The 24,169-nt window shown below is 44.2% G+C and overlaps 1 protein-coding gene across 1 annotated transcript in view; it reads left to right on the plus strand.

The window, feature by feature from the left end:
• The window catches only part of DOCK11 (dedicator of cytokinesis 11), a 362,537-nt gene that overhangs the window by 270,795 nt on the left and 67,573 nt on the right, over nt 1-24,169 (plus strand). The window contains exon 49 of the mRNA XM_088453072.1: nt 18,144-18,290. Within this exon, the coding sequence (XP_088309198.1) occupies nt 18,144-18,290 (147 nt within the window). The remainder of the gene's footprint in view (nt 1-18,143; nt 18,291-24,169) is intronic.

The following is a 24,169-nucleotide window of genomic DNA, read 5'->3' on the forward strand; positions in this document are numbered from 1 at the left end:
TCATAGTGGTGTGAGGTGTGTTCAAGTGGTATGAGTTTGGTCTGCTGGTTCGTCCGAACACATTATTGACCGGTAACCGATATGTTGCATTGCTTGATGACCATTTGCAGCCCTTCATGGACTTCGTGTACCCCCACAATGATGGAACATTCCAGCAGGGTAATGCACAGTGTCATCAGTCCAGAGTTGGTTCGAGGAACATTCTGGAAAGTTCTGATGAATGGTGTGGCTACCATGTTTGCCCAACATGAACCCAATCGAGCATTTATGGGATATGGTGGAGAGGTTCATTCGCACCCACGATCCTGCACTTACAAATATCAGGGAGCTGTGGGAAGCTATCCAGATGGCATGTGTCAACATTTCTCCAGAGGTCTTCTGTCCTCTTGTGGAATTCATTCCACATAGAGTTGCTGCACTTTGCTGGGCTAGAGGAAGTCCTACAAGATACTAAGCATCTATCCCATGACTATTGCCACTTCAGTGTATAATATATATATATATACTGTATATGTGCAAAAATGTTCTTTTGTTGCGTTGAATGTACAATTCCAGTAATATTAAATCAGCAATAATATACAATCATGTAAGAGTAGCACCTCCCAATGGACACCCCATTAGTACACAAGCCACAGTGTGTGTACTTAGTACGTCATCCAAGTACCAGCTCACAATACCATCCTCCTGTGCCAGTTCTACATCTGAAACCACAGTGTGTGTACTTAGTGCACCATCCAAATACCATCGCCTAATATCATTCTCCAGCACCAGCTGTGTCTGAAGCCATTGAGTGTGTACTTAGTACGTCATCCAAGTACTATCTCTTAGTGCTAATCTCCTGTCCCAGCCTTGTGTCTGGAGCTATAAAGTGTGTACTCAATACACCACTTCAGTACAAACCTCCAATATCATTCTCCTGTGCTTTCCCTGTGATAGTGTGCTTCCATTTTCCCACCTGTATCGGATACCTGACAAAAGGGCGCGACCTGCTTGCCGGGTGCAGCTTAAATCCAAGTCCCGCTTGGAGTGTTCACTGGTGAACACCTCCCAGTAAGTTAGACTCCGCGCCTTTGGTCAGGTCTCGCCAACATCCGGTACTGGTGGATGAGAAAGTCATTTATCCAGGCCCCTCGCCTCCTGTTCCCTTCTCAACCTGGGACCACGTCTTCTAACCTCTCTGCAGAGATTCACCTTAGCCCGAACGTGACAGCGTCTGGATAACTACTTCTCTGTTGGTGGTATCTGCCTTCACTAGTATGTCTAAACTGATAGTAGAATGCACTGGTGAATAAATATACTAGACTGTAATCCTCATAATAATTAGGGATGTGCGCCGGACCATTTTTGCCGGATTTGGATTTGGTTCTAATTCGTCGTCCGGCTTTGGATTTGGCTTTGGATTTGCCAAACTGTGGTGACTGGCTTTGGATTTGGATTTGGATTTTTTTACAAAAATTGACAAAAAAAGCTAAAATCACATAAATTGGTCTTTTTTTTCTTCCTAGAGTATTATTAACCTCAATAACATTAATTTCCAGTCAATTTAGACCATATCACAGCTTATAATATTGTTTTCAACATTATTGGCCAAAGGTTGCAGTGAGCTGACTGGTTACTAAGCGACAAAGCAGCGGCACAACGACACAGACACCACAGTATAAAGCACATCTATGACACATTGCCACACAGCAGTGGCAGAAATGAAAAGTAGTGCACCCACCCAGTGGGGTACGGCCAGCAGAATCACAGTACTTGTTTACATAGTGGGCTACGGCCCAAGGAGTCACAGTGCACAATCTTATTCACATTACACCGCACATAGGGCCTGATTCACATTACACCATAGTGTCTCTTATTTATGTTACGACACAGTAGTGCCCCTTTTACACAATGCCCACAGTAGTGACCCTTACACAATGCCCCCAGCAGTGGTGCCCCCTATGCAGTCCCCTTAGTAGTAGGGTCCCCTATGCAGTGCCCCCAGTAGAATGCCCCCCAGTAGTATGCCCCCCATTAGGATCCCACATAGTAGTATGCCCCCCATTAGCAGGCCCCCCCAGTAGTATGGCCCCCCCAGTAGTATGCCCTCCCAGTAGTAGGCTGCCCCAGTAGCAGCCCCCCCCCAGTAGTAGGCTGCCCCAGTAGTAGCCCCCCCTGTAGTATGCCCCTCCAGTAGCAGGCCCCTCAGTAGTATGGCCCCCCCAGTAGCAGACCCCCCCAGTAGTATAGCCCCCCCCAGTAGCAGGCCCCTCAGTAGTATGGCCCCCCCAGTAGTATAGCCCCACCCCCAGTAGCAGGCCCCCCCAGTAGAATGGCCCTCCCGCACCCCCAGTAGCAGCCCCCCCCACCAGTAGCTCCCCCGGCCCTTGCACAAGTAAATAAATAAAAACTTACCTGTATCCCCGCTCCCGCGCCGTCCGCTCTGCTGTCACACGCTGAGGAGGGAGCTGGAAGACGGAGCTCATGTGTGAGCTCCAGCCGGCTCCCTCCGTGCAGCAGCCAATGAGAGTCTGTGTGACTCTCATTGGCTGCTGTAACAAACACACAGCTGCCGCTGGCGGCTGTGTGTTTGTGTCTGTGTAGGGCAGAGCGCTATCACAGCGCTCTGCCCTACACAGTAGGAGCCCTGATGTCGGATTCTCTAGTGAGAATCCGACATCAGGCGGCCGCCGTTCAGCCCCGAACGGGGATCCGAGTCAGGCGGTGAACACCCGAACAGGGTTCGAGGGGACTCGGATCCCCAATGTTCGGAGCGGTTCGGATTCCACAGAATCCGAACCGCTCATCTCTAATAATAATATATTGTTCATAAAGATAGACATATCTAAAAACAGTAAATATCACATAAACAAACATCTCAACCAAATAAAATGCTACAATAAAATATGAGACATCATGAATAAATTGTAAGGGGTAAATTTACTAAAGTGAGAGTTTTTAGAAGTGAGTTTTAGAAGAGATGTTGCCCATAACAACCAATCAGATTCTAGCTATTATCTTCTAGAAGGTGCTAGTTAAATGTTAAGTAGAATCTGATTGGTTGCTATGGGCAACATCACTTTTAAAACTCACTTCTAAAAACTCTCACTTTAGTAAATTTACCCCCAAGACTATCAAAAGTTCCTGTAATATTGTAGCACTTTTAATTTGTGATTGTAGCAGCTAATTAAAAATGGTGCAATTTTCAAAGTTCAAATAGCAATCCATTTGTTACAAAGGTCCAATTACTGTTAAACTACCTTGAAAGAGATGTTATGGTAAATACTTGTTAGTGTAAAAGTGGAGCTTATATATTTTAGTGTTATCATTCATAGGTAAGTGCTGCCAATAGTCCAGAAGGCACAAATTACCACAAAATAATACCAAGTACAAAGTGTACAGAACGTGTTTTTAATGGAAACTTGCAACAAATGCTTCAATTAGAGCAGCAAGCATAGTATAATGGGGATGCAGTCAGGAAGCCGACGGTGCCGACTGCCAGTTTCCCAACTGTCAAATCCCGGCAGGGTACTAATGACAGGTGTCGAAATCCCGACGCCTGGCATACCGAACGAAAGTAAGCCCGGGTGGCAGGCGCAGACAGCCGCGGCGGGGTGAGGGTTAGATTAGGGGCTCGAGGGGGGGATTTAGGGTTAGGCACCCCCGGGGTGAGGTTAGGGTTAGGCACCCCCCCGGGAGACTTAGGTTTAGGCTGCGGGGACGGGGGGGTTAGGTTTAGGCACTTAGGGGGGGTTAGGGTTAGGCACTAGGAGGGGAGGTTAGGGTTAGGCACCCCTAAAGGAGGGTTAGGTGGGGAGTAGGGTTAGTAATACTTACCTTTTTAGCTGTCGTGATCTTCACTGCTTCTGGTCTTCCGGCATTGGGGTTTGAACCGCCGTATAATGTACATCATGTAAAGCAGTGGATAAGTGGCTTGGGACAGTATTAAGGTACCTTAATTCAGTAGTAGCACTGAAAGAATCATCCTCTCTTCTGGCTTTAAAAGGCTGTCAGTGGTGTAGAGCCACCTCCAGCACATAATATCCAGCACAATTGTGGATCCAATGTAAACAGCACCTCCGACACCTAGTTCCTAGGGTCTTGTTTTGCTGTAATTATACAGTATCACGATGATTAACCCACTTGCATCTGTGCAAAGCATAATCACGTATCTAAGATGTACAGCGGCTGACTCCTAGGGTCTCGCTTAGCTAACGTAAAATCATGCTGATTGTCCCACACAGCCCAGAAAGGTACAGCAACGCTTTTCGTCCACTCCTATGGACTTTGGGCTGTATTCAGCAAGGAACGCAGTTGCTAATACGCACGCGGTAAGCTAATTGTTGCATTATGCGTATGCATCGCTGTGCGCGAATGAGCTGTTTTGCGATCGGGACTGCGATCACAGTCACAGCAAACCCATCGCAGAGTGATTGACAGAAAGTGCCATTTGTGGTCAGGCGAACGCAGGCGTACCAGTGCGTTTCAACGCCATTGCAGGGGCGTGCAGAAATTATCCACAGCGTTAGCCTGCGCAGTCTGTCTCATAGTGTGCATAGTTGTTATCATTTGGGAGAAAGGTAATGCCATTTTGAGGGCTTTAGGATGACAACTGTTATGATGAAGCAAAGTATTTCTATCTGTAATTTTAGTGTAAATTGATGTAGAGATGGTAGTTTCTTTCCTGGATACCACAACATCCAAAAAAATTAATTTGGGATGTGTCAATAATTAATGTGAATTAAACTGGATTCGAAGTACGGTTATGTCTCTATGGTAGTTGCGAAGTTTTCTTCTGTACCTGACCAAATAAGGAAAGGTCATCTATAAATCTTCTATAGAACAAAATATTAGAATATAAGAAGAAAATTTGTTCCTCCACCATGTACTTATAAGCAAACCAGCATGATGGGGAATTGTTTGTCCCAATCGCACATCCAGATACCTATAAGTAAAAATTCCCATCACAAAAGAAAGTTATGAGGTAAAATAAGTTCCAAAAAGTGAGCCCCTGGTAGAGATAATAGGGTGGACTGGAGGGGCTTCATGTTTTTTATGTATTTTAGGAATTGTATAAAGAGGAGGTACAGTATTCTTGGATGTTGCAGAATTAATGCTTTTTCTAAGTTTTCTATTAAGCCATTATCTATTGCATGATGTAATATTCTACTAAGATCTTGCTTAAATATTGGTATTGGATCCTGATGTAGGCCTCTGTATACATTAGTATCCGAAAGTTGATTTATTCTCTGTATATACTGTATGAATGTCCTGCAGAACAAGTTCCTCACCTTTATTGACTGGACCTTTGATAATCTTTGTGTTAGCAGCCAGATCTTTAAGGATGAAATGTTCCTTTTTGTATATGTTGTAACAAGGTTTTTTATTTAAAGTAAGATCTTCATTGATTTATTTATCTAGCATTTTAGTAAATGTTTTAATAGTTGCGTTTGTCAAGACTGGACTAGTTTGTGTTCCCGAACTGGAGTCTAGGGTTGGAGTAGGAGTAGAAGCTGGTTGCAAGAAGCTAGGTAGTTTAATGAAGTTCCTGCACATGGACTAATCTCTGGTAGACTGTGGGATCTCTAGAATACACTAGAGGGACAGGTATTGTAGAAGCCGGAGATCTGTGTAACTTGGAACAGCTGAGCCAGGCAAGACTGGAAAAGCACAACCTGGAAAACAGTTAGGTCAGACGAGGCTTGATCCTAGAGATGGACATTGGGACCGATAGAATACAAGTCTTGGGTATACATGAGGCTTGGCACTAGAAGAGTCTGTGACTCTGAAGACTGGACTATAGACAGCAGAACCCAGTACAGGACTAGATTCAGTAGTACTAAACACCAGACTGGGACTGGTGGCCTTGGAAACAGAAATGCTAATTACTGGACTGGTACCGGTGATGCAGGACACTATACTGGAACCAGTGGTACTTGAACTGGACATCAGGCTGGTACTGGTGGTGCTGGACACTGGATTGGGACCAGTGGTACCCTACCCGCCAACATGACCCATTCCATTAGGTACAGAATGCTCTACTCCTGGATTTCCTTCTTAATGTATGATTGCAGACACCTGTGTTGAGTTAGGTAATTGATGAGACAGGTGTTTCAACACAGGTGGCTGCAATCATCAATTAAGAAGGAAGTCCAGGAGTAGAGCATTCTGTACATAATGGAATGGGTCATGTTGGAGGGTCTGTGGTACTTGAACTGGACACTGAGATGGTACCGGTGGTGCAGGACATTGGACTGGGACCAGCAGTACTAGAACTGGATTACTGGCTGGTACCGTTGGTGCTGGACACTGGACTGGAACCAGTGATACTAGAACTGAGCTACAGGCTGGTACCGGCAGTGCCTAACACCTGAAACTGGGCGAAGGACTGGTACCGGTGGTGCTGGACACTGGACTGGGACCAATCGTACTAGAACTGAGCTACAAGCTGGTACCGACAGTGCCTAACACCTGACTTGGACCAGTGGTACTTGACTGAAGGTTGAGACAGTACGTTGTAGCAGAAGACTCAGAGACAACACTGGGAGGCACAGGAAGTGCTTTTATAGGAACTGCTTGCAGAAGATTGGCCGGTAGTAACAGGGAACCAGGAAATGAATCCGCATTTGTGGGACAGCAGTCAGCTGACCCAGGTGAAGATGGCTACGTTGTTATTCCAGACTTGGCAGGGACCACTGCAGATAGGACGCCGCTCTACAATCATGCAGGCATCGGCGGGAGAACACAGGAGAAGCAGTAAGCGGGCGGTGGGCCTCCTGTGGCCCGCGGAGGAGACCTGACAGCGACCAGATGGGTAAATTGTGGGGTGTCCTGGGCGCACAGTGACAGCGTTGTTGGAACACGGGTCAAATTGTAACTTGTTTTGCAGTTTAAAAATGTTTCAGTAATGTATCTTCTGTAGAATACTGTTCTGTTGGTTATTCAATTTGTATCTTTCAATCTCACATTGAAGATGACTTATTGGTGCTGTAGTCACAAATGAAAGTCCTCTGCTTAAAGCTTTATGTTCTGCGAAAATAAATAAAATATCATTTGTTCATTGGGGACTGGAAGCTTGGGCTCTCTTTGCTTGCCTCTTTCTCTAACCTCCTTCTGCTATGGTGTCTGGTTCAATGCCACTGACTCAGGTGTGTGTCCATAAAGAGCTGTGGCTCCTTTGAAACTAAACGCTGTAAGAACGATCAGAATCTCCATTAGATGTAAAGTCTTCAGCAGTGGATTCTGGGCCTGATTCAGACCCGCTCGCAGTCGATGTTGGCGCATGCGTGAGACCCGGATAGCGATGGGCAAGCCGTCGTTCCGGGTCTCGCTACAAAGAGGGCGTGCTATCGATGTTGAGTGACAGCACGCCCCCTTTGGTGGGCGGGCTAGGGGCGTGGCTGCCCAGACGGAGCCGTTCCCATGGGAACGTCTACCGTCTAGGGCCGGCCCCACTGACATCACAAGTGATGTCAGTGGGTGGACTTCTTGCTCTGTAAGAGCAAGAAGTCCACTGGGACTTGCAGCAACGAGACCCTACCACAAGGGTCTCGTCGCAAGTCCGATCGTCGCGATGGTTTTGACCATCACGACCATCTTCCTGGCCGCTCGCTATAGCTGTGGGTGGTCACCCACAGCTATACAAGCGGCCAGGAGGCCGCTCTAAAATTAAGGACGGCACTGATTCAAAGCGAGGGCTCTGTCAGCGCGTCCGGCTCTGAATGGTCACTGGGCCTAATTCAGACCCGCTCGCGAGCGCCGGCCCCATTGACATCACTAGTGCTATCAGTGGGAGTGCTTTTGGCTCTGATAGAGCCAAAAACACTCCTGGGCTTGCGGCAGCGAGACCCTACCGCAGGGTCTCGACGCAAGCCCAATGGTCTTGACCATCGCGACCATCTTTTTGGCCGCTCGCATAAGCTGTGGGTGGTCCAATTTTAGTTAGGAGGGCCCTGATTCAGAGCGAGCGCTCTTGTCAGAGAATCTACTGTATGTACAGATGTGTCCACAATACATCTATTCCGTGCGCTACAAGTCGCTTTGCATATAACGCGGGAGCTCTATGTGGATCGGTAGTGGTGAACGTCTTTTCATGTGACTTTTTACCTTCAAATGCGTCTTATTTGCACAGCGATGCGAATAGGTAGCACAAGCAGGATTCTGAATCAAGTCCCAACATTTGTACCCCAAAATATGGATTTGGACTTCATTTTGACTGTCTTCGGTGGAGATACTCTTTCACCTGCTTTTGCTTATGGAGTTTTCGCCTAGGCGAAAACAGCATTGAATTGAATAGGTTGATACTTTGGAAACAGGCAGAAACCGCGCATCAGTAAATACTTTTGGCCGATCACTGCTTTTCGCCTCTAATTGAATCCGGCCCTTTATTGGAGTCATAATTAATTTTCAATTTAAATACATTTTTCTTTCTTGAATTTAATGAATTTCATTTCAATGTATTGATTGGACTCGTGCTGCTTCCGTGACCTGTACAACCTATCTTTAGTATTGATGAAGGCACCGGGCGAAGTATAATCGCCGTCAGCCATGAATATAGATATATACAGTCAGGTCCATAAATATTGGGACATTGACAGAATTTTCAGATTTTGGCCTCTATTCACCACCACAATGGTTTTGAAATAAAACAAACAAGATGTGCTTTAACTGCAGACTTTCAGATTTAATTTGAGGGTAATTACATCCAAATCGGGTGAACGGTGTAGGAATTACAACATTTTCAATATGTGCCTCCCACTTTTTAAGGGGCCAAAAGTAATGGGACTATCAACTCAAAAGCTATTTCATGGACAGGTGTGGGCTATTCCCTCGTTATTCCATTATTAATTAAGCAGGTAAAAGGTCTGGAGTTGATTCTAGGTGTGGCATTTGCATTTGGAATCAGTTGCTGTCGACTCTCAATATGAGATCCAAAAGCTGTCACTATCAGTGAAGCAAGCCATCATTAGAGTGAAAAATCAAAACAAACCCATCAGAGAGATAGCAAAAACAGTAGGTGTGGCCAAATCAACTGTTTGGAACATTCTTAAGAAGAAAGAACGCACCGGAGAGCTCAGCAACACCAAAAGACCCTGAAGACCACAGAAAACAACTGTGGTGGATGACAAAAGAATTATTTCCCTGGTGAAGAAAAACCCATTCACAACAGTTGGCCAAATCAAGAACACTCTCCAGGAGGTAGATGTATATGTGTCAAAGTCAACAATCAAGAGAAGACTCCACAAGAGTGAATATAGAGGGTTCACCACAAGATGCAAACCATTGGTGAGCCACAAAAACAGGAAAACCAGATTAGAGTTTGCCAAACAACATCTAAAAAAGCCATTACAGTTCTGGAACAACATCCTATTGACAGATGAGACAAAGATTAACTTGTACCAGAGTGATGGGAAGAGAAGAGAAGGAAAGGAACTGCTCATGATCCAAAACATAACACCTCATCAGTGAAGCATGGTGGTGGTAGTGTCATGGCGTGGGCATGTATGGCTGCCAATGGAACTGGTTCCCTTGTATTTATTGATGATGTGACTGCTGACAAAAGCAGCAGAATGAATTCTGACAGTGTTTCGGGCAATATTATATGCTTATATTCAGTCGAATGCTTCAGGACTCATTGGACAGCGCTTCACAGTGCAGATGGACAATGACCCGAAGCATACTGCAAAAGCAACCAAAGAGTTTTTTAAGGCTAAAAAGTGGAATGTTATGCAATGGTCAAGTCAATCCCCTGACCTGAATCTGATTGAGCATGCATTTCACTTGATGAAGACAAAACTGAAGGGACAATGCCCCAAGAACAACCAGGAACTGAAGATATTTGCAGTAGAGGCCTGGCAGAGCATCACCAGGGATGAAACCCAACGTCTGGTGATGTCTATGCGTTCCAGACTTCAGGCTGTAATTGCCTGCAAAGGATTTGCAACAAAGTATTAAAAAGTGAAAGTTAGATTTAGGATTGTTTAGTTTGTCCCATTACTTTTGGCCCCTTAAAAAGTGGGAAGCACATATAGAAACCGTTGTAATTCCTACACCGTTCACCTGATTTGGATGTAATTACCCCCAAATTAAATCTGAAAGTCTGCAGTTAAATCACATCTTGTTTGTTTCATTTCAAAGCCATTGTGGTGGTGAATAGAGGACAAAATATGAATATTCTGTCAATGTCCCAATATTTATGGACCTGACTGTATATATTCCATAGACAAAAAACCTTACGGTTTCATATGTCCCATTAAGGCTTCTTGGACATGATCTGAAATTTCACAAAAGCTATTGAATTTCTGCCACTCTGACTTCAAAAAGCAATGAAATTATTATCATTAGGGCTGACGCCTTAATGGATGTGTTCCTTGCGTAATACAGATATTGTATGCCATGACACCATGTGGTTAACTGCAGATTCAGCACTCTCACAGAGTGAGATTGCTGTCACTCACAAAATGGTGGCGCTGCCAATTCACACAATGAGAACACAATTCTGTGAATTAGCAGCTCCACCATTTTGTGAGTGACAGCAATCTCACTCTGAGAGTGCTGAATATGCAGTTAACCACATGGCATCATGGCATACAATACTGTATTACGCAAGGAACACGTCCATTAAGGCGTCAAACCTAATGATCGTAATTTCATTGCTTTTTGAAATTTGAGTGGCAGAAATTCAATAGCTTTTGTGAAATTTCAGATCATGTCTAAGAAGCCTTAATGGGACATGTGAAACTGTAAGATTTTTTGGCTATGCAATTTCATTGGTTTTTTAAAATGTATTAACTATCAGGGTTTGGAGGAGCAAACCGTGCCACCTGCACGGGAGAAGGGCAACAAAATAGTACATTAGCGCAGGTGGAGGAAGGCCGGCGCACAGCAGGTGTTTTGGGCATGCACAGGGAGAGATGGCTATGGAAGCAAGCTGCAGGAGTGCGGGGCAGCGGCAGCAGTGCACAGGGGCATCAGCAGGCAACAGAGGTGCTCACTGGCACTGGGCATGCATTTGAGAATATAAGACACAGATGCATATATGAATCAGTGTTAAAATTTGAATTTGTGCAAAATAAGAAAAAGGGACATTCCCCCCCCACACACACACTCACACACACACCAAACACAACCAGCCTCGGGCTTTTCACTGCCGGTCCTAGTTGTGAAAATACGGAGGACAAACGACGTAGCGGCCTAGGCGGGGCGAGTGGCGGGCAGTAGGACCTGGGTGAGGTAACCGGCGTCAGCGGCAGATGCAGGCTCGTAAAGCCTGCATCTGTGTGCAAAAAAAACCACAACGTATAAAAAAATAAACGGTCCCCCGTATTAAGAACAACCTGCCGCAGGCAAATCAGAACCAGTCCTGGTTACCAAAATACAGGGGACAAATGACGTAGGGGTCCCCCGTATTCAGTGCAGCCAGCACTGGGCTCTGAGCCGGTTCTGGAAATACAGGGGAAAAAATTAGTAGGGTTCCCCTGTATTTTCCAGAACCAGCACCGGACTTTGTCTAGGGGAGGACTGATGCCACATCCAGGGGAGTCCTTTCACTGGGCCCCCCAGTCGAAGCATCAACCCTAAGCGCTAGTCAGCCCAGGCCAGGGATCTCTGGGGAGCTGGGGACCCCCCAATAAAGGGGTCCCCTTCTCCAGGGCACCCAGGCCTTGGCTGATAACCCGGCTCTAACCCCGGCACCCCTGTGGCGGTGGGTGCCGGGTTGATAGTGTAATTTGGTGTAAAAAATAGAAGTATAATATTGTCTTTTGCTGTGGAATACAGGTCCCAGCAAGCCTCCCCTCCCCCGCATGCTGGTGCTTGGAGAACCACAAGTACCAGCATGCGGGGCATTACGGGCCTGCTGGTACCTGTAGTTCTACAGCAAGATAAATATTTAAATAAACACAGGACTCAAACACCGTACAAAGTAAAAATGTATTAAACATACATGCACTGACACATGTACATCAACTCCCCGCTAGAAAAACTCAGGTGCTGGTTCTGGAAAATACAGTGAGACCCCTACGTAATTTGTCTTCCGTATTTTGCACAACCAGCACTGGGTCACTAAAGTGCTAATGCCCGCTTCCTCCCCCCAGGTCCCGGGCCACAGCAAACGTTGGCTTCCTTCCCCCCGGCCCCCGCTACCGCCCGCAGTAGAGAGCCATCTTGCTGCACCCAAGTGGCTTACAGTGAGTACACCTGCTGGAGGCTCCTACTGAGGCTGCGCAAGGAATTGAATCTTCCGATCTCTATATTGGCGCAATTGTGAGGTAATTGTTTAAAAACTGTAACTTTCTTAATTACCTGAACTCCCAGAAGGCCCTACCCTGGAACAATAGCTGCCTAATAAAACAAACCCCATGTCTAAATTCGTCCCTAACCCTGAGTTATGCCTTCCCAAAAATCCCCCTTAGAGAACAGTAGAAAAGTGGTCCTAACTGAGAGTGTCAGAAAAAACTGACAATTGGAACTCTAGATTACTAATTTTTATTTTTTTTGCCCTGAAATTTGGCATGCAGCACAGAGCAAAAGTTCTACCCACCCATGCCAAGTTTCAGCTCGGTACCGCCTATAGCTTTTGAGGTGTAGCCCCTTAAACACCATGACTCCCCCTTCGGAATTCTCTATGATTTCGATTCAGCCTTAATATATTGGCACGACTGTGCCCTTATAATATACACAGATATATACAGTGTTATTAGATAGATATAATAGGATAAAATACATAATATTATTAGATATAATCATAGCTTATTTTAAATGGGCTTTCATTTGTATTACTTCTGCATATTACAGTACGGTCTTGCACAACTGCTGTAGCACAGCACTTGTGCAAGATGTTTGCTTTTGATGAAGCGATAACATTGCTATGTAAATGAAATGGACTTTGTTTTATTATATATTTTGTTTTATTGCTACATTCTAGGAAATTGAGCACTATTAAACATGTATGAATTAAAACAGAGTCTATGGGACCTGTTAGAAATGATGAGATCCAAAATAAAAAAGCATGGTACGGCCTCATCAGCCTGCATGGAACCAGTTACATAGCTATTGTGTAAACAAAGCACAGGAGTTTCTCATCTGATACACACTTACCAATGACGGCCACGACGAACGACGGCAGGGAGGGGAGCAGGGCCATCCTGCATTCGGCAGCATGGCATCGTTAACGATATCCCCAGATTTGGCTTCATGCATATCTGACTGGGGATATCGTTAACGACCCGCGGGAGCGTGCATCGTCGATCGTTCAGGGCATACACAATATCGTTATTGTTCATATCGTTCACTTTTATCGTCGAGTGTGTACGGCCCTTAAGCCAGAGATTCCCAAACGCGGTCCTCAAGGCTCCCCAACAGTCCTGGTTTTAGAGATATCCATGGTTGAGCACAGGTGACTTAATTAGTGCCTCAATCCATTTGATTTAACCACCTGTGCTCAACCATGGATATCTCTAAAACCTGAACTGTTGGGGAGCCTTGAGGGCCACATTTGGGAACCTCTGATCTAAAGCATAAGTTCCTAAGTAGAGGTTGCAACTATGTACGTACGTCCAAATGTTTATATCTTTGCCAGCCAAACATATGATTTATACAAGTGAAAATAATCTATATAGAAGAAATATCTGTTTTATAGAATGCTCAAGAAGCTATTTTGAACAGTCTGGATAGACCTACATTATTGTAAACGCTAACATGCTGTGATTGGGATGTAGTTACCATCCCGGCGGTCGGGATGCCGACGCTCAGAATTCATGGCACACGAATCCCGACTGTCGGGATCCCGTACCCAACCCGCTCTGATTATGGTTACACTGTATAGTGAACTGTGATAATGATCTTTCATACAACTTGCGATTAATAATTTTACACATCCATACAATTGAAGAAATTTGTATAACCTATATCTTTTTATGTATTAGTTTTATAATAAAACTGTATTATTTCTAAAAGCAAAACATTTCTTACATTATTTCATTCATTAATCTGCTATAATAAATTACTGTTCATTATCCTTATGTACAAGCGCAACAAATAGCGCAGTTAGCTAATTTCTAAGGAGTTTGGATCTGTGTGAGGGGACAGAGGCCCTGATTCAGAGCCGGATGCTCTGACAGAGCGCTCGCTCTGAATCAGGGCCGGCCCTCTGAGTTTAAGAGCGGCCTCCAGGCCGCTCGCATAGCTGTGGGTGACCACCCACAGCTATAACGAGCGGCCAAAATGATGGTCGCGATGGTCAAGCCCATTGCGACCATCGGGCTTGCGACGAGACCCTTGCGGTAGGGTCTCGTTGCCGCAAGCCCTGGAGTGCTTTTGGCTCTATCAGAACCGAGAGCGCTCCCACTGACATCACTTGTGATATCAGTGGGGCCGGCCCCAGATGGTAGGCGTTCCCATGGGAACGCCTCCGTCTGGGCATCCACGCCCCCGGCACGCCCACCAAAGGGGGCGTGCTGTCACTCACCATCAACAGCACGCCCCCTTTGGTGCGAGACCCATTACGACGGCTTGGCCGTCGTTATTCGGGTCTCGCGCATGCGCACGACGGAGCCGCCTCCGCATACGCTGCATGTCTACCTAGATCATAACAAATCATCATCAGTGTGTACTACCTGCCCTGTAGTAGATGCAGAAGTTAGTCCTCCTAACTGTCGTATATACGGTACGCCTATTCCCACCACCTCTCCGGTTGTAACATTTGGTATGTGCAATATGAGTTTGGCTCTACATATGCATGTCCTGGCTTACTGAGCATAGGCTGAGTGAAATTACACAAGTTATACTGTGCAAACTGGCACAGTACTCATTTTCTATATTGCCTCTCAGCTGGTACATTCTATATATTTCATCACAGCTGCTCCATTATGTATATAAACTCACCCATCAAAGTATTTATACAGGAAATGATCAGCACTCATCTCTTTGGTAAAAACAATCACAATTATTGTGAAAGGTGCATCATAATGATCAGCACTATGTATTGTCTCACAGCTACTCCATTTTACATATTGCCTCACAGCAGCTGCATTCTATGGGCTCAATCCTATTATCCCCCACAACTCGCTCCCTTCAACAACCGCTCTCGCAATATGCAGCAAAATATAGTTAAAGTATAGCATAAAGAATGTGTACAAAATGATGAAATGTGAATTAAAACAGTATTAAACTTGTATTATCAGATGTGTGCCTATGTGTTGTATTCTAATATTATATTTCAAATAGTTAATGTTAATGATCAGTAGATAATTGGTAGTATCTATTGTGTTTAAGTAGAAGTCACCTAGATTACTTATGCTGACCATACACGCTACAATTATCGGGGCGATCCGCCCACTATCCGCGGATCGCCCCGATAATTGTAGCGTGTGTGCGGGCGACCGAGGGTTAAATATTGCTCGGTCGGGCATGCAGGATTGTCCAGCATGCCCGTCCGATGCGCTATTTAAGAGGGAAGGAACAGCGAAATGTCTCCTCCCCCGAGAGCGGAGCGCAGATGTCGGGCTAAAACACTGTGAGAAATGTCACAGTGTATGCCGCCGACATCTGCGGTCTGACAGGCATTTTATCTGGACGTGTATGCCCAGCTTTAGGATCTAGTATGATAGGTTCATTGTTATACTGGGTAAGCATACAAGAGTACATTCATTAATTGGATACTATTTTCATTAGGTACAGTAAATATATTTACATGGATACTCATTCATATTCGATAGTCTGATAGCTCAAAGAATAATGAATGTAATAATATCCGTTATCATATTAGATTATAAAGGTCAGTCGTGATAATGTACTGAGGGCTTGATTCAGAGCCGGACGCTCTTTCAGAGTGCTCGCTCTGAATCAGGGCGGCATTTTTTTTTTTTGAGAGCTGGCCGCTCGCTAAGCTGTGGGTGATAATAAAGCCGGAAGCTCACTACTGAGGCCTCCCCCAAACGGCAAGCATTCCATCGGGAATGCCTCCGTTTGGCCAGCCACCCCCCCTGCCCGCCTCCAAAACGGGGCGAGCTGTCAATCACAATCGACAGCCGCCCTGTCTTGGTGCGTGACCTGTAGCGATGGAGCGCCCGTCACTGGTCGGTCTCGCGCACGCTCCGGCGTGCGCATGCGCAGTGGGGGACCATCGACCCGCTTGCGAGCGCTGTGCGCTCGCGAACGGGTCTGAATCAGGCCCTGAGTCCATCACAAATTGTTATATTGCTTATCAATGTTTATGTCTATTAGAAATGTCATGTAACTGTAAGAGGTCGGGTGTCCTGCCAGCAACTGTTTTGCAGAAGGCAAGTTAATTACTTGTAACAGGATTTTTACTGTCTCTGACCTGTTTGAAGCCAAGAAAGCCAGAAGCAGATATTCATCTAATACTAGTTGTAAAAGATTGCGGCCAAAATGTAATAGGGTGAGAGTTTAGAAAATGTGAGAGTTTTCTCACACTTTTTAAACTCGGCCAATGTAATAGAGTCCGAGAACAGAGCAAACTCTCATGATTTTCAGACTCTCACGATTAATCACTCACAGCTATGCGAGCGGCCAGGAGGCCGATCTAAAAAACCAGAAGGCCAGCCCTGATTCAGAGCGAGCGCTCTGTCAGAGCGTCCGGCTCTGAATCAGGCCCTAAGACCCTGCTTATAGCAAGTACTTCCTCTTAAACAAAGAAGGTGTGACTAGCTAGTGAGTTATACTGCTTTTACACAGAGAGAGGAAGGGGGCTGTTATTTGCCCATTTGCAGCATAAGACAGAGGGCAAAATTTACTAAGCAATGAGATCTAAACTCCAGCGGTTTGGTGGCAGGTTCTAAACCCCGGCGGTTTGGTGTAGGTTTGGTGGCAGTTTCTAAATTACACCAAAACTGCATCTTAGTAATTCTAGCCCTAACCCTGTTCTATTCTATTCTAAAATGTGTTTTGACTGCAGTTTTGCAGCGATTTTGGCCTTAGTAAATCTGTGGATAGCAAAACTGCCACCAAACCGCCGGGGTTTAGAACCCGCCGCATAGTAAATTTTGCCCAAACTGTCTTTCTATGTTCAGTTCATAAGGAGGCATATTACATGTTGGATTGCTCTAAATAATATCTTGTGACCTCTTCACGCCACTTTCATACCATCATTGATGTAATAGATTCTGTTTCCGTTTTTTTGTATTATTCCTTTTTTATTTGATAAGAATCTATTTGCATATATCTGTGTGTCATTTTGTATAATCATTTTTGTAACCTTAGGCATTTGAGTAATTGTGCTCCAATTGATAATAATTTTAGCCTGGTCTTTGTGTTCTTTAAATGAATCCCTCGCTGTTCTTTAAATGAATCCAAATGCCTCTGACGTGCCAAGGTACATGCTACAGATCTGTGCGAAATTATTGTTTGATTAATAATTGTGAAAACTGTGCGTAGGTAGAACTCAAGGGCTACCAAGTGGAGTGAAATACTCAACAAAAAGTTTTCACCATCTCAGAGCAGGTAATAAGTTCTGCAAAATCCCTATTTTTGGTCAAAAATGTCGGGACTTGATTCAGAACCCCTTGGACATCCCCCCTAATGACTAATTAGACAAAAATATATTTTTAATTATCTTAATTTGGCCAATAATGACGTCATTTCTGGGGTGAAAATTTAAAAAGTGTTGGAAAGTGGGTTTAAACTAGTGGTGTAGGCATTTTGGGGTGCTGTATTGATGGGACATTTTAATGTACCCCAAATTTAGATACATAATTTATTTCCCCCAAAAAAAATATTACCTATAATTTTTTCACTGTTAGAGAAAAATGCATATTCTTGACACAAACTAAAAGCCCCAAACCCTTTCAGTATGGTCACTAAAACACTTTTATACTATTGTCCTATCTTAGTTTTATTTTTTAGGGGTACAGGCAGATTCCCCCATTTTCACCTTCACTTTTTTGCCGCTGACGCCAATAACATGTTACTAGCGAATGTCACATTGCGTCTTTGGCAAATCCTGACAGGCGAAAAAGTGACACATTCGGGCGAACAGTGAGAAACGTTTACACAACTGCGAAAAGTTGTTTTTGTGGCTAATTAAATTCCCCCCTTTTTGACTCTACATCATCATTCCATTACCCAGTGCTTATATAGTTGCATGTGAACCACCATGGATGATATGGAGAAACATTCTTATCAATGATATATGTTCTTATCAACAGGCTTTTTTTGAAGATGAAGATGGCAAAGAATACATCTACAAGGAGCCAAAACTTACAGGCCTTTCTGAGATATCCTTACGACTCCTAAATCTATATGGTGAAAAGTTTGGTACAGACACTGTGAAAATGATCCAGGATTCTAATAAGGTACCCTTTAAAAACTCAGTTGTTTGTATCATGGGTAAAGAAGCATCACTTGTAACCGTAATAGCAATATATAGAAGAATAGCAATCACTACAATAATTATATTAGCAAGATGGCACTGATAACATCAGGATGATTATAAAAGAAAAAAGAATATTAAGATTGCTGCAGGTACAGCTAGTTTGTTGAAGGATACAGACAGTGACTCTCTCAGTGTGAAATGGCTGAAAACATAAGCAGTTGTGCCCATTTGTGTATGGATTGTAAATACAGATATCTCAGGTTCTGCACATGTGAATGTAGGAATATGCTTTTGCAAATCAAATCACCTTGGGGTAGATTTACTAAAGCTTCTAAAAATGAGAAGTGGTGGTGTTACCCATAGCAACCAGTCAGATCCTGTCTATCATTTTCAATAATGCAATATATATATGATAGCTAGGATCTGATTGGTTGCTATGGGAAACAACTTTGCTTTTCATTTTTTGAAGCTTTAGTAAATCTTACCTCCTTGTGTTTTAGTGTGCCGATATTGACTTACTCAGCTTGTCAACAATCAAGCCTCGTCGGGCTTTGCTGATCATCAGCAAGTCATCCTTACTGACTGCTCCTGTTGATGCTGCTTGGCCAAACCAGCCACTCACCAAATGAGTCAAGTGCGCCACTGATGTAATATCATAAGAGGGTATCACTTCCACTGCCAGGCTTCTTCATCGGCTGTAGGAACCACTTAGACTTCTCAGCAGTGTGCAGTTGTTACTAAATGTCTTTGCTGGTTGTTTATCTATATCCTGCTAACCATTGGCAAAGCTCTGAGGCATGGCTTGGCTAAATACAGGTCAGATGGGAAGTAGATTAGTCCAGTGGGTCCCAAACTTAGGGTCTCCATAATTTTTTCAAGGGACTCCTATCGCCCCCTTCGTCTCTCTGCCATTGCCCCATCTCTCTCCCATTCCTCTGTCTCTGTCCCATTGCCCTCTCCGTCTCTCTCCCTTTGCCTTCCCCATATCTGTCGCTTTGCCCCTCCATGTCTCTCCATTTGCCCCCTTCATGTCTCCCCTTTGCATCCTCCATATCTCTCCCTTTGCTCCCTCCATGGCTCTCCCTTTGCCCCCTCCATGGCTCTCCCTTTGCAATCTCCATGCCTCTCTCTTTTCCACCTCTGTTTGCCCCTTCCATGTACGTATCTCCATTTTCACCCTCCATGTCTCTACATGTTTCCCCTCCATGTCTCTCCCTTTGCTACCTCCATATCTCTCCCTTTGCCACCTCCATATCTCTCCCTTTGCCACCTCCATATCTCTCCTATTGCCACCTCCTTGTGTCTCCATTTGCTCTCTCCATGCCTCTCCTTTTGCCACCTCCACGTCTCTCCATTTGCCCTCTCCATGTCTCTCCTTTTGCCACCTCCTTGTCTCTCCATTTGCCCTCTCCATGTCTCTCCTTTTGCCCCTCTCCATGTCCCTCCCTTACTTACCTTTAGTTGTGATAGTCAGCGCTGTTCTGCAGCATTGCTCCTCAGATCAGATCAGACATTTCCTGTCTAATCTCCCACAACGCATTATAGGACCCCATTCAGCAACAGGCAGCCTCACAAAATTCACTTCCTGTTGCTTTACAATGACAGCTCTCCCCCCACTGCTCCACTCTACTCTGCGCCGCCAACCCCTCTCCCACCCGTGCAAAGAAATATATAAGACCACCTGCATCTGTGTTGCTGTTAGTAAAAATCACAGTTGTTCGGGTTAAAATCAAACCCCCAATGGTTTTATTACAGTGCTGTTGTCAGTTGGAGGTAAGACATTTTCACCATCATCATGGAAAATTTTAGTTTAATGAACCCGCTTTCACAAAAAAAAATGTTTTTGTTATCTTATACAAGGAATGTCATTGGTAGTTAGCTCTAGTAAAATACATAGGATCTCGCGGATATCTGCAAACTGCACATGTGGTCTAGAAAGAAATTGCCAGCTGAGCATGTCCTGGACCACAGACTCTGCAAGTGTGGATGTATTGATCCGTCTGTTAATGATTCACTCTCTTCTTGAAATGGACATTTTCTAGGAGGTGACTGCATGGTGACTATAAGATGGGAGTATCATCGGAGTGTTGATGATTGTGTGACAGAAAAACAGTGGGCAGACAGATGAATGGATACTCTGCATATGTAGGGCAGATACTCAAATTAGCATAAGGTATTAAGCAGGCTGCCATGGTCATCCAACACCGAATCAGCTAACTGACCAATAGAAGACAAGAGACGCATAACAGGTGATCATGGTGGGATTACAGAGGATTAAATACTTTCTCAAATGCCCAGGATGCAATGTGTTTGGGAGAGGTACAGTATCATGGCTTCATCTTCTTCAAGTTGACTATTCCATTCTCTGACCAGACCTTAGTTCAGCCATATTAAAGCCCAGACCATGTGAGATAGTCATATGACAGCCTACATTAAGCTGGTAGTAGAATGGAGAGAAAGAGTACTGACCTTCACCCTAACTGTAGGGGTAGTGAGCTGTATCCAAGAGACAAGCTAGCATGAGCACTGAATGAAAAGATCCAGTTCAACTTCTCAGTGACTTCTATGTGCAGCTAAGGGGAGAGTGAAAGTGAACCAATTGTGCCCCAAACCTATCGCTGTCAGTTTGCCTTCCCTAGATAGTCCCTTTGGTCTGAGGGAAAACAGGTGATAGTGGTAGACAGTGTAGAGCTCATGAGACAGAGTCATATTCCAAAAGAGAGTGTTGGCTCTGATGTAAACATGTGAGCCGCCATGGACATTATTTATTGCTTACAACTAAGTGCTGGTTGGGTAAAAACACTAGTGCAAAGCTTCACAAACTTGGTCATCGGGACCCCAAACAGTGCATGTTTTCCAGGTCTACTCACAGAATCGCAAGTGAAATAATTAGCTCCACCTGTGGATCTTTTAAAATGTGTCCGTGAGTAACGAATACACCTGTGCACCTGCTAGGTAACCTGGAAAACATGAACTGTGTGTGGTCCTGAGCACCGAGTTTGAGAACCATTGCACTAGTGTGAATCACACAGAGAGATGTTCTGGTGCCCATTCTTCTAGCATCTCTACTTTGTATAGCTCAACTACTGAACTGATATTAATCTTTCATGTGGAGGGGCCCTTGCACAGATAAAACACAACTCTGCCTAAGCCTAGGTAGCTTAAGAGTAAGCAGCAAACCGAGAGAGGTTCTAATGTGAGAAGCACCTAAATGATCACGCCAGTGTGAAAGGGACTAAATATAGAAAAGATTACATACAACTTGTATTTCTGTAGGATTAAAGTAGAACAAAAGTATATAATTAAAGTGATAGAAAAATAAGTTTTTATATATGATAGAAAGAGTACAGAAATGCTAATAGCTTTAAATAGATCATGTACATTACAAGTAGCACAAAAGAAAGGAATATTTAAAGGGTTTCTACACCCATCCACCATAAATTATACAATGTAACTCAAGCTTCCCCTTATCATCCTCCTTGGAGTGATGGATGTTAGAAAAAGTGGGGTTGCTTTACAGCAGGAGAGCCTAAAATCCCTTTAAAGGAAAATTGGAAGATATCTGTTTTCCATATACTACACACACAGTAGAAAATGTATAGGTTTGGCTGTCTTTTTACAGCACGACCATTAGTTCTATGTCCATTTGTTAAGTCCTATACAGAAGGCTGCTTTCTTTGCAAATGTAATATCTTCTTAGTGGGATGTCTATTCTCAATGAGAATTTCTATTTGTAATGGAAAAGCCAGGATTATTCAAGAATGATTGGTAGCACACTGCTGTTGTCGGCATATATTATAAACATATTAAGAATGTTTGCTAGCATTTGAATTTGAAAGCAGTAAGCTTCAGAACATATTTCCTGTAACACATACTGTAGAGGTGGCCTATAATATCTACTACAGATGTGTCCTCCAGTCTGACTTTGCTTGCGCCAAGCGTCTAATTTGCATATTTTTCATGTCTGCATCTGTTTACGAAGTGCTTCCATGCAGAGGCCACGGCTTTTTTCAATGCCAAGTTCCATTGTGCTTCATTTACAGACTCTGTAGCACACAGATATACAAGTGTTGCACGTCAAATCAATTAATGCAGTCTCCTGGTGTGTCCTAAGTCACGTATCCACTAGACGATATTTTGAACGCTAACGATATCGTTTACTATATCGTCCAGTGGATATGCCATCAACGACCAGCGATGCGCGCTTCCGCTGGTCGTTGACAACATCGCTCATCGCCCGAACCTGCTGTCCAACCTGACGATATCATCAGGTTGTGCAGGTTTGGGGATGAGGGAAAGAGCCAGCACTGAACGATATCGTGAATGATATCGTTCAGTGTGGGTGCTCAATGTCGTTAAGGACATTGAGCACACCACTGCCGGGGGCACACTACACGATATCGCTCATGGAGCGAATCGTGTAGTGGATATGCGGCATAAGTTACATCGTATTGGTACGATGGTCTATTGACTTCTATTTGCATTTTTGGGCTGTCTATTTCTATTTGAATCGTGTTTTTATGCCCGTGTTTTGCTTTAGTAAGTCTCCGTTTCAAATACAGGCGAAATTCGCACAGGAATGCAATCTTAGAGAGACTGGATTCTTAGTAAATTTATCCCTCAGTGTATGAGGACACATCTGTACTCTAATAAAATGATTTTTGGAAAACAACTTGCCACTGTAAGCATGCAAGAGACACTTTTTGTAGTCCTATGGTTTTATTGTTTATAACATTGTCAACTGAGTCTCTGTGCTGCTAATTCACACATTATTGACAGTTATTTATTTAGTACGCACATATTGCACAGCGCTTTTACAGAGAATATTTCAGTCATTCACATCAGTCCCTGCCCCAATGGAGCCTACAATCTATATTCTTTACCACATGGAAACACATACAAACTGGGGTGATTTTTTTAAATTAACCTACCAATATGTTTTTGGAGTATAAGAGGAAATTAAGAGCACTCAGAGAATATACTGCGATAATATACAAATTCCACATCAATAGTGCTTTGTTCAGGAATTTAACTCATGACCTCAGGGCTGTGAGGCAGTAATGCTGTCCACTACGGCAACCGATCTGCCCTAGGGTATATTGTGTACTGTTTCATCTAATAGCAACTGGTAATTACTATTAGTGACCACTTATCCATGAAAGTGGGGATAAGGTGGATAACACTTTCAGGGTATAAAACATGAGGCAGGACATAATTCTACATTGTAGAACCAAAGGCAAAATGGGCCCAAGACCAATATTGTCACGTCGGAGAGTTGGTTTGGGTTGGAACTGGCGTGGGCGGCTGAAGAGGAGATATGAGAGGCGTGAATGAACTTAGGTGGTTTAAGCCAGGACTTCCCCATGTATACTGTAGATGTGAGGAGGTAGAGATACGGCAGTGGATGATGGGCCCGAAGGCGAGAATAGGAATAGAATGTCTTTATTGAACAGGAGGTTGGAATGGGACTGGACATAAAATACTGAAGGAATGGGCAGAATCCGAGTGGGGCCGATGATGCTGGATTGAGAGCTGGATCGGCTTGAGACCGATGTTGATGAATTGAAGAACTGGATGGATTTAAATCCGATGTTGATGAATTGATTAACTTGATCGGTTTGGGACCAATGTTGAAGAATTGAAGAACTTGATTATGAGTCCAATGTTGGAGGCATCGGATTAGACTGATGGTTGGAGATATGGGCTGGAACTGATGGCGGCCTTTTAGAACATGTCTTGCAAACCAGACTGGTGTGCAAGATGCTATAGGAGAATTGTTCATCAGATATAGGAACTGGATATAAAGGACTGGGACCGTTCAGATACAGAATACCTGAGAGCTCAGCACTGAGCTGTAAC

This window comes from Taudactylus pleione, unplaced genomic scaffold (genome assembly GCF_031769625.1).
Source record: "Taudactylus pleione unplaced genomic scaffold, aTauple2 ptg000039l, whole genome shotgun sequence".
Lineage (NCBI taxonomy): Eukaryota > Metazoa > Chordata > Amphibia > Anura > Myobatrachidae > Taudactylus > Taudactylus pleione.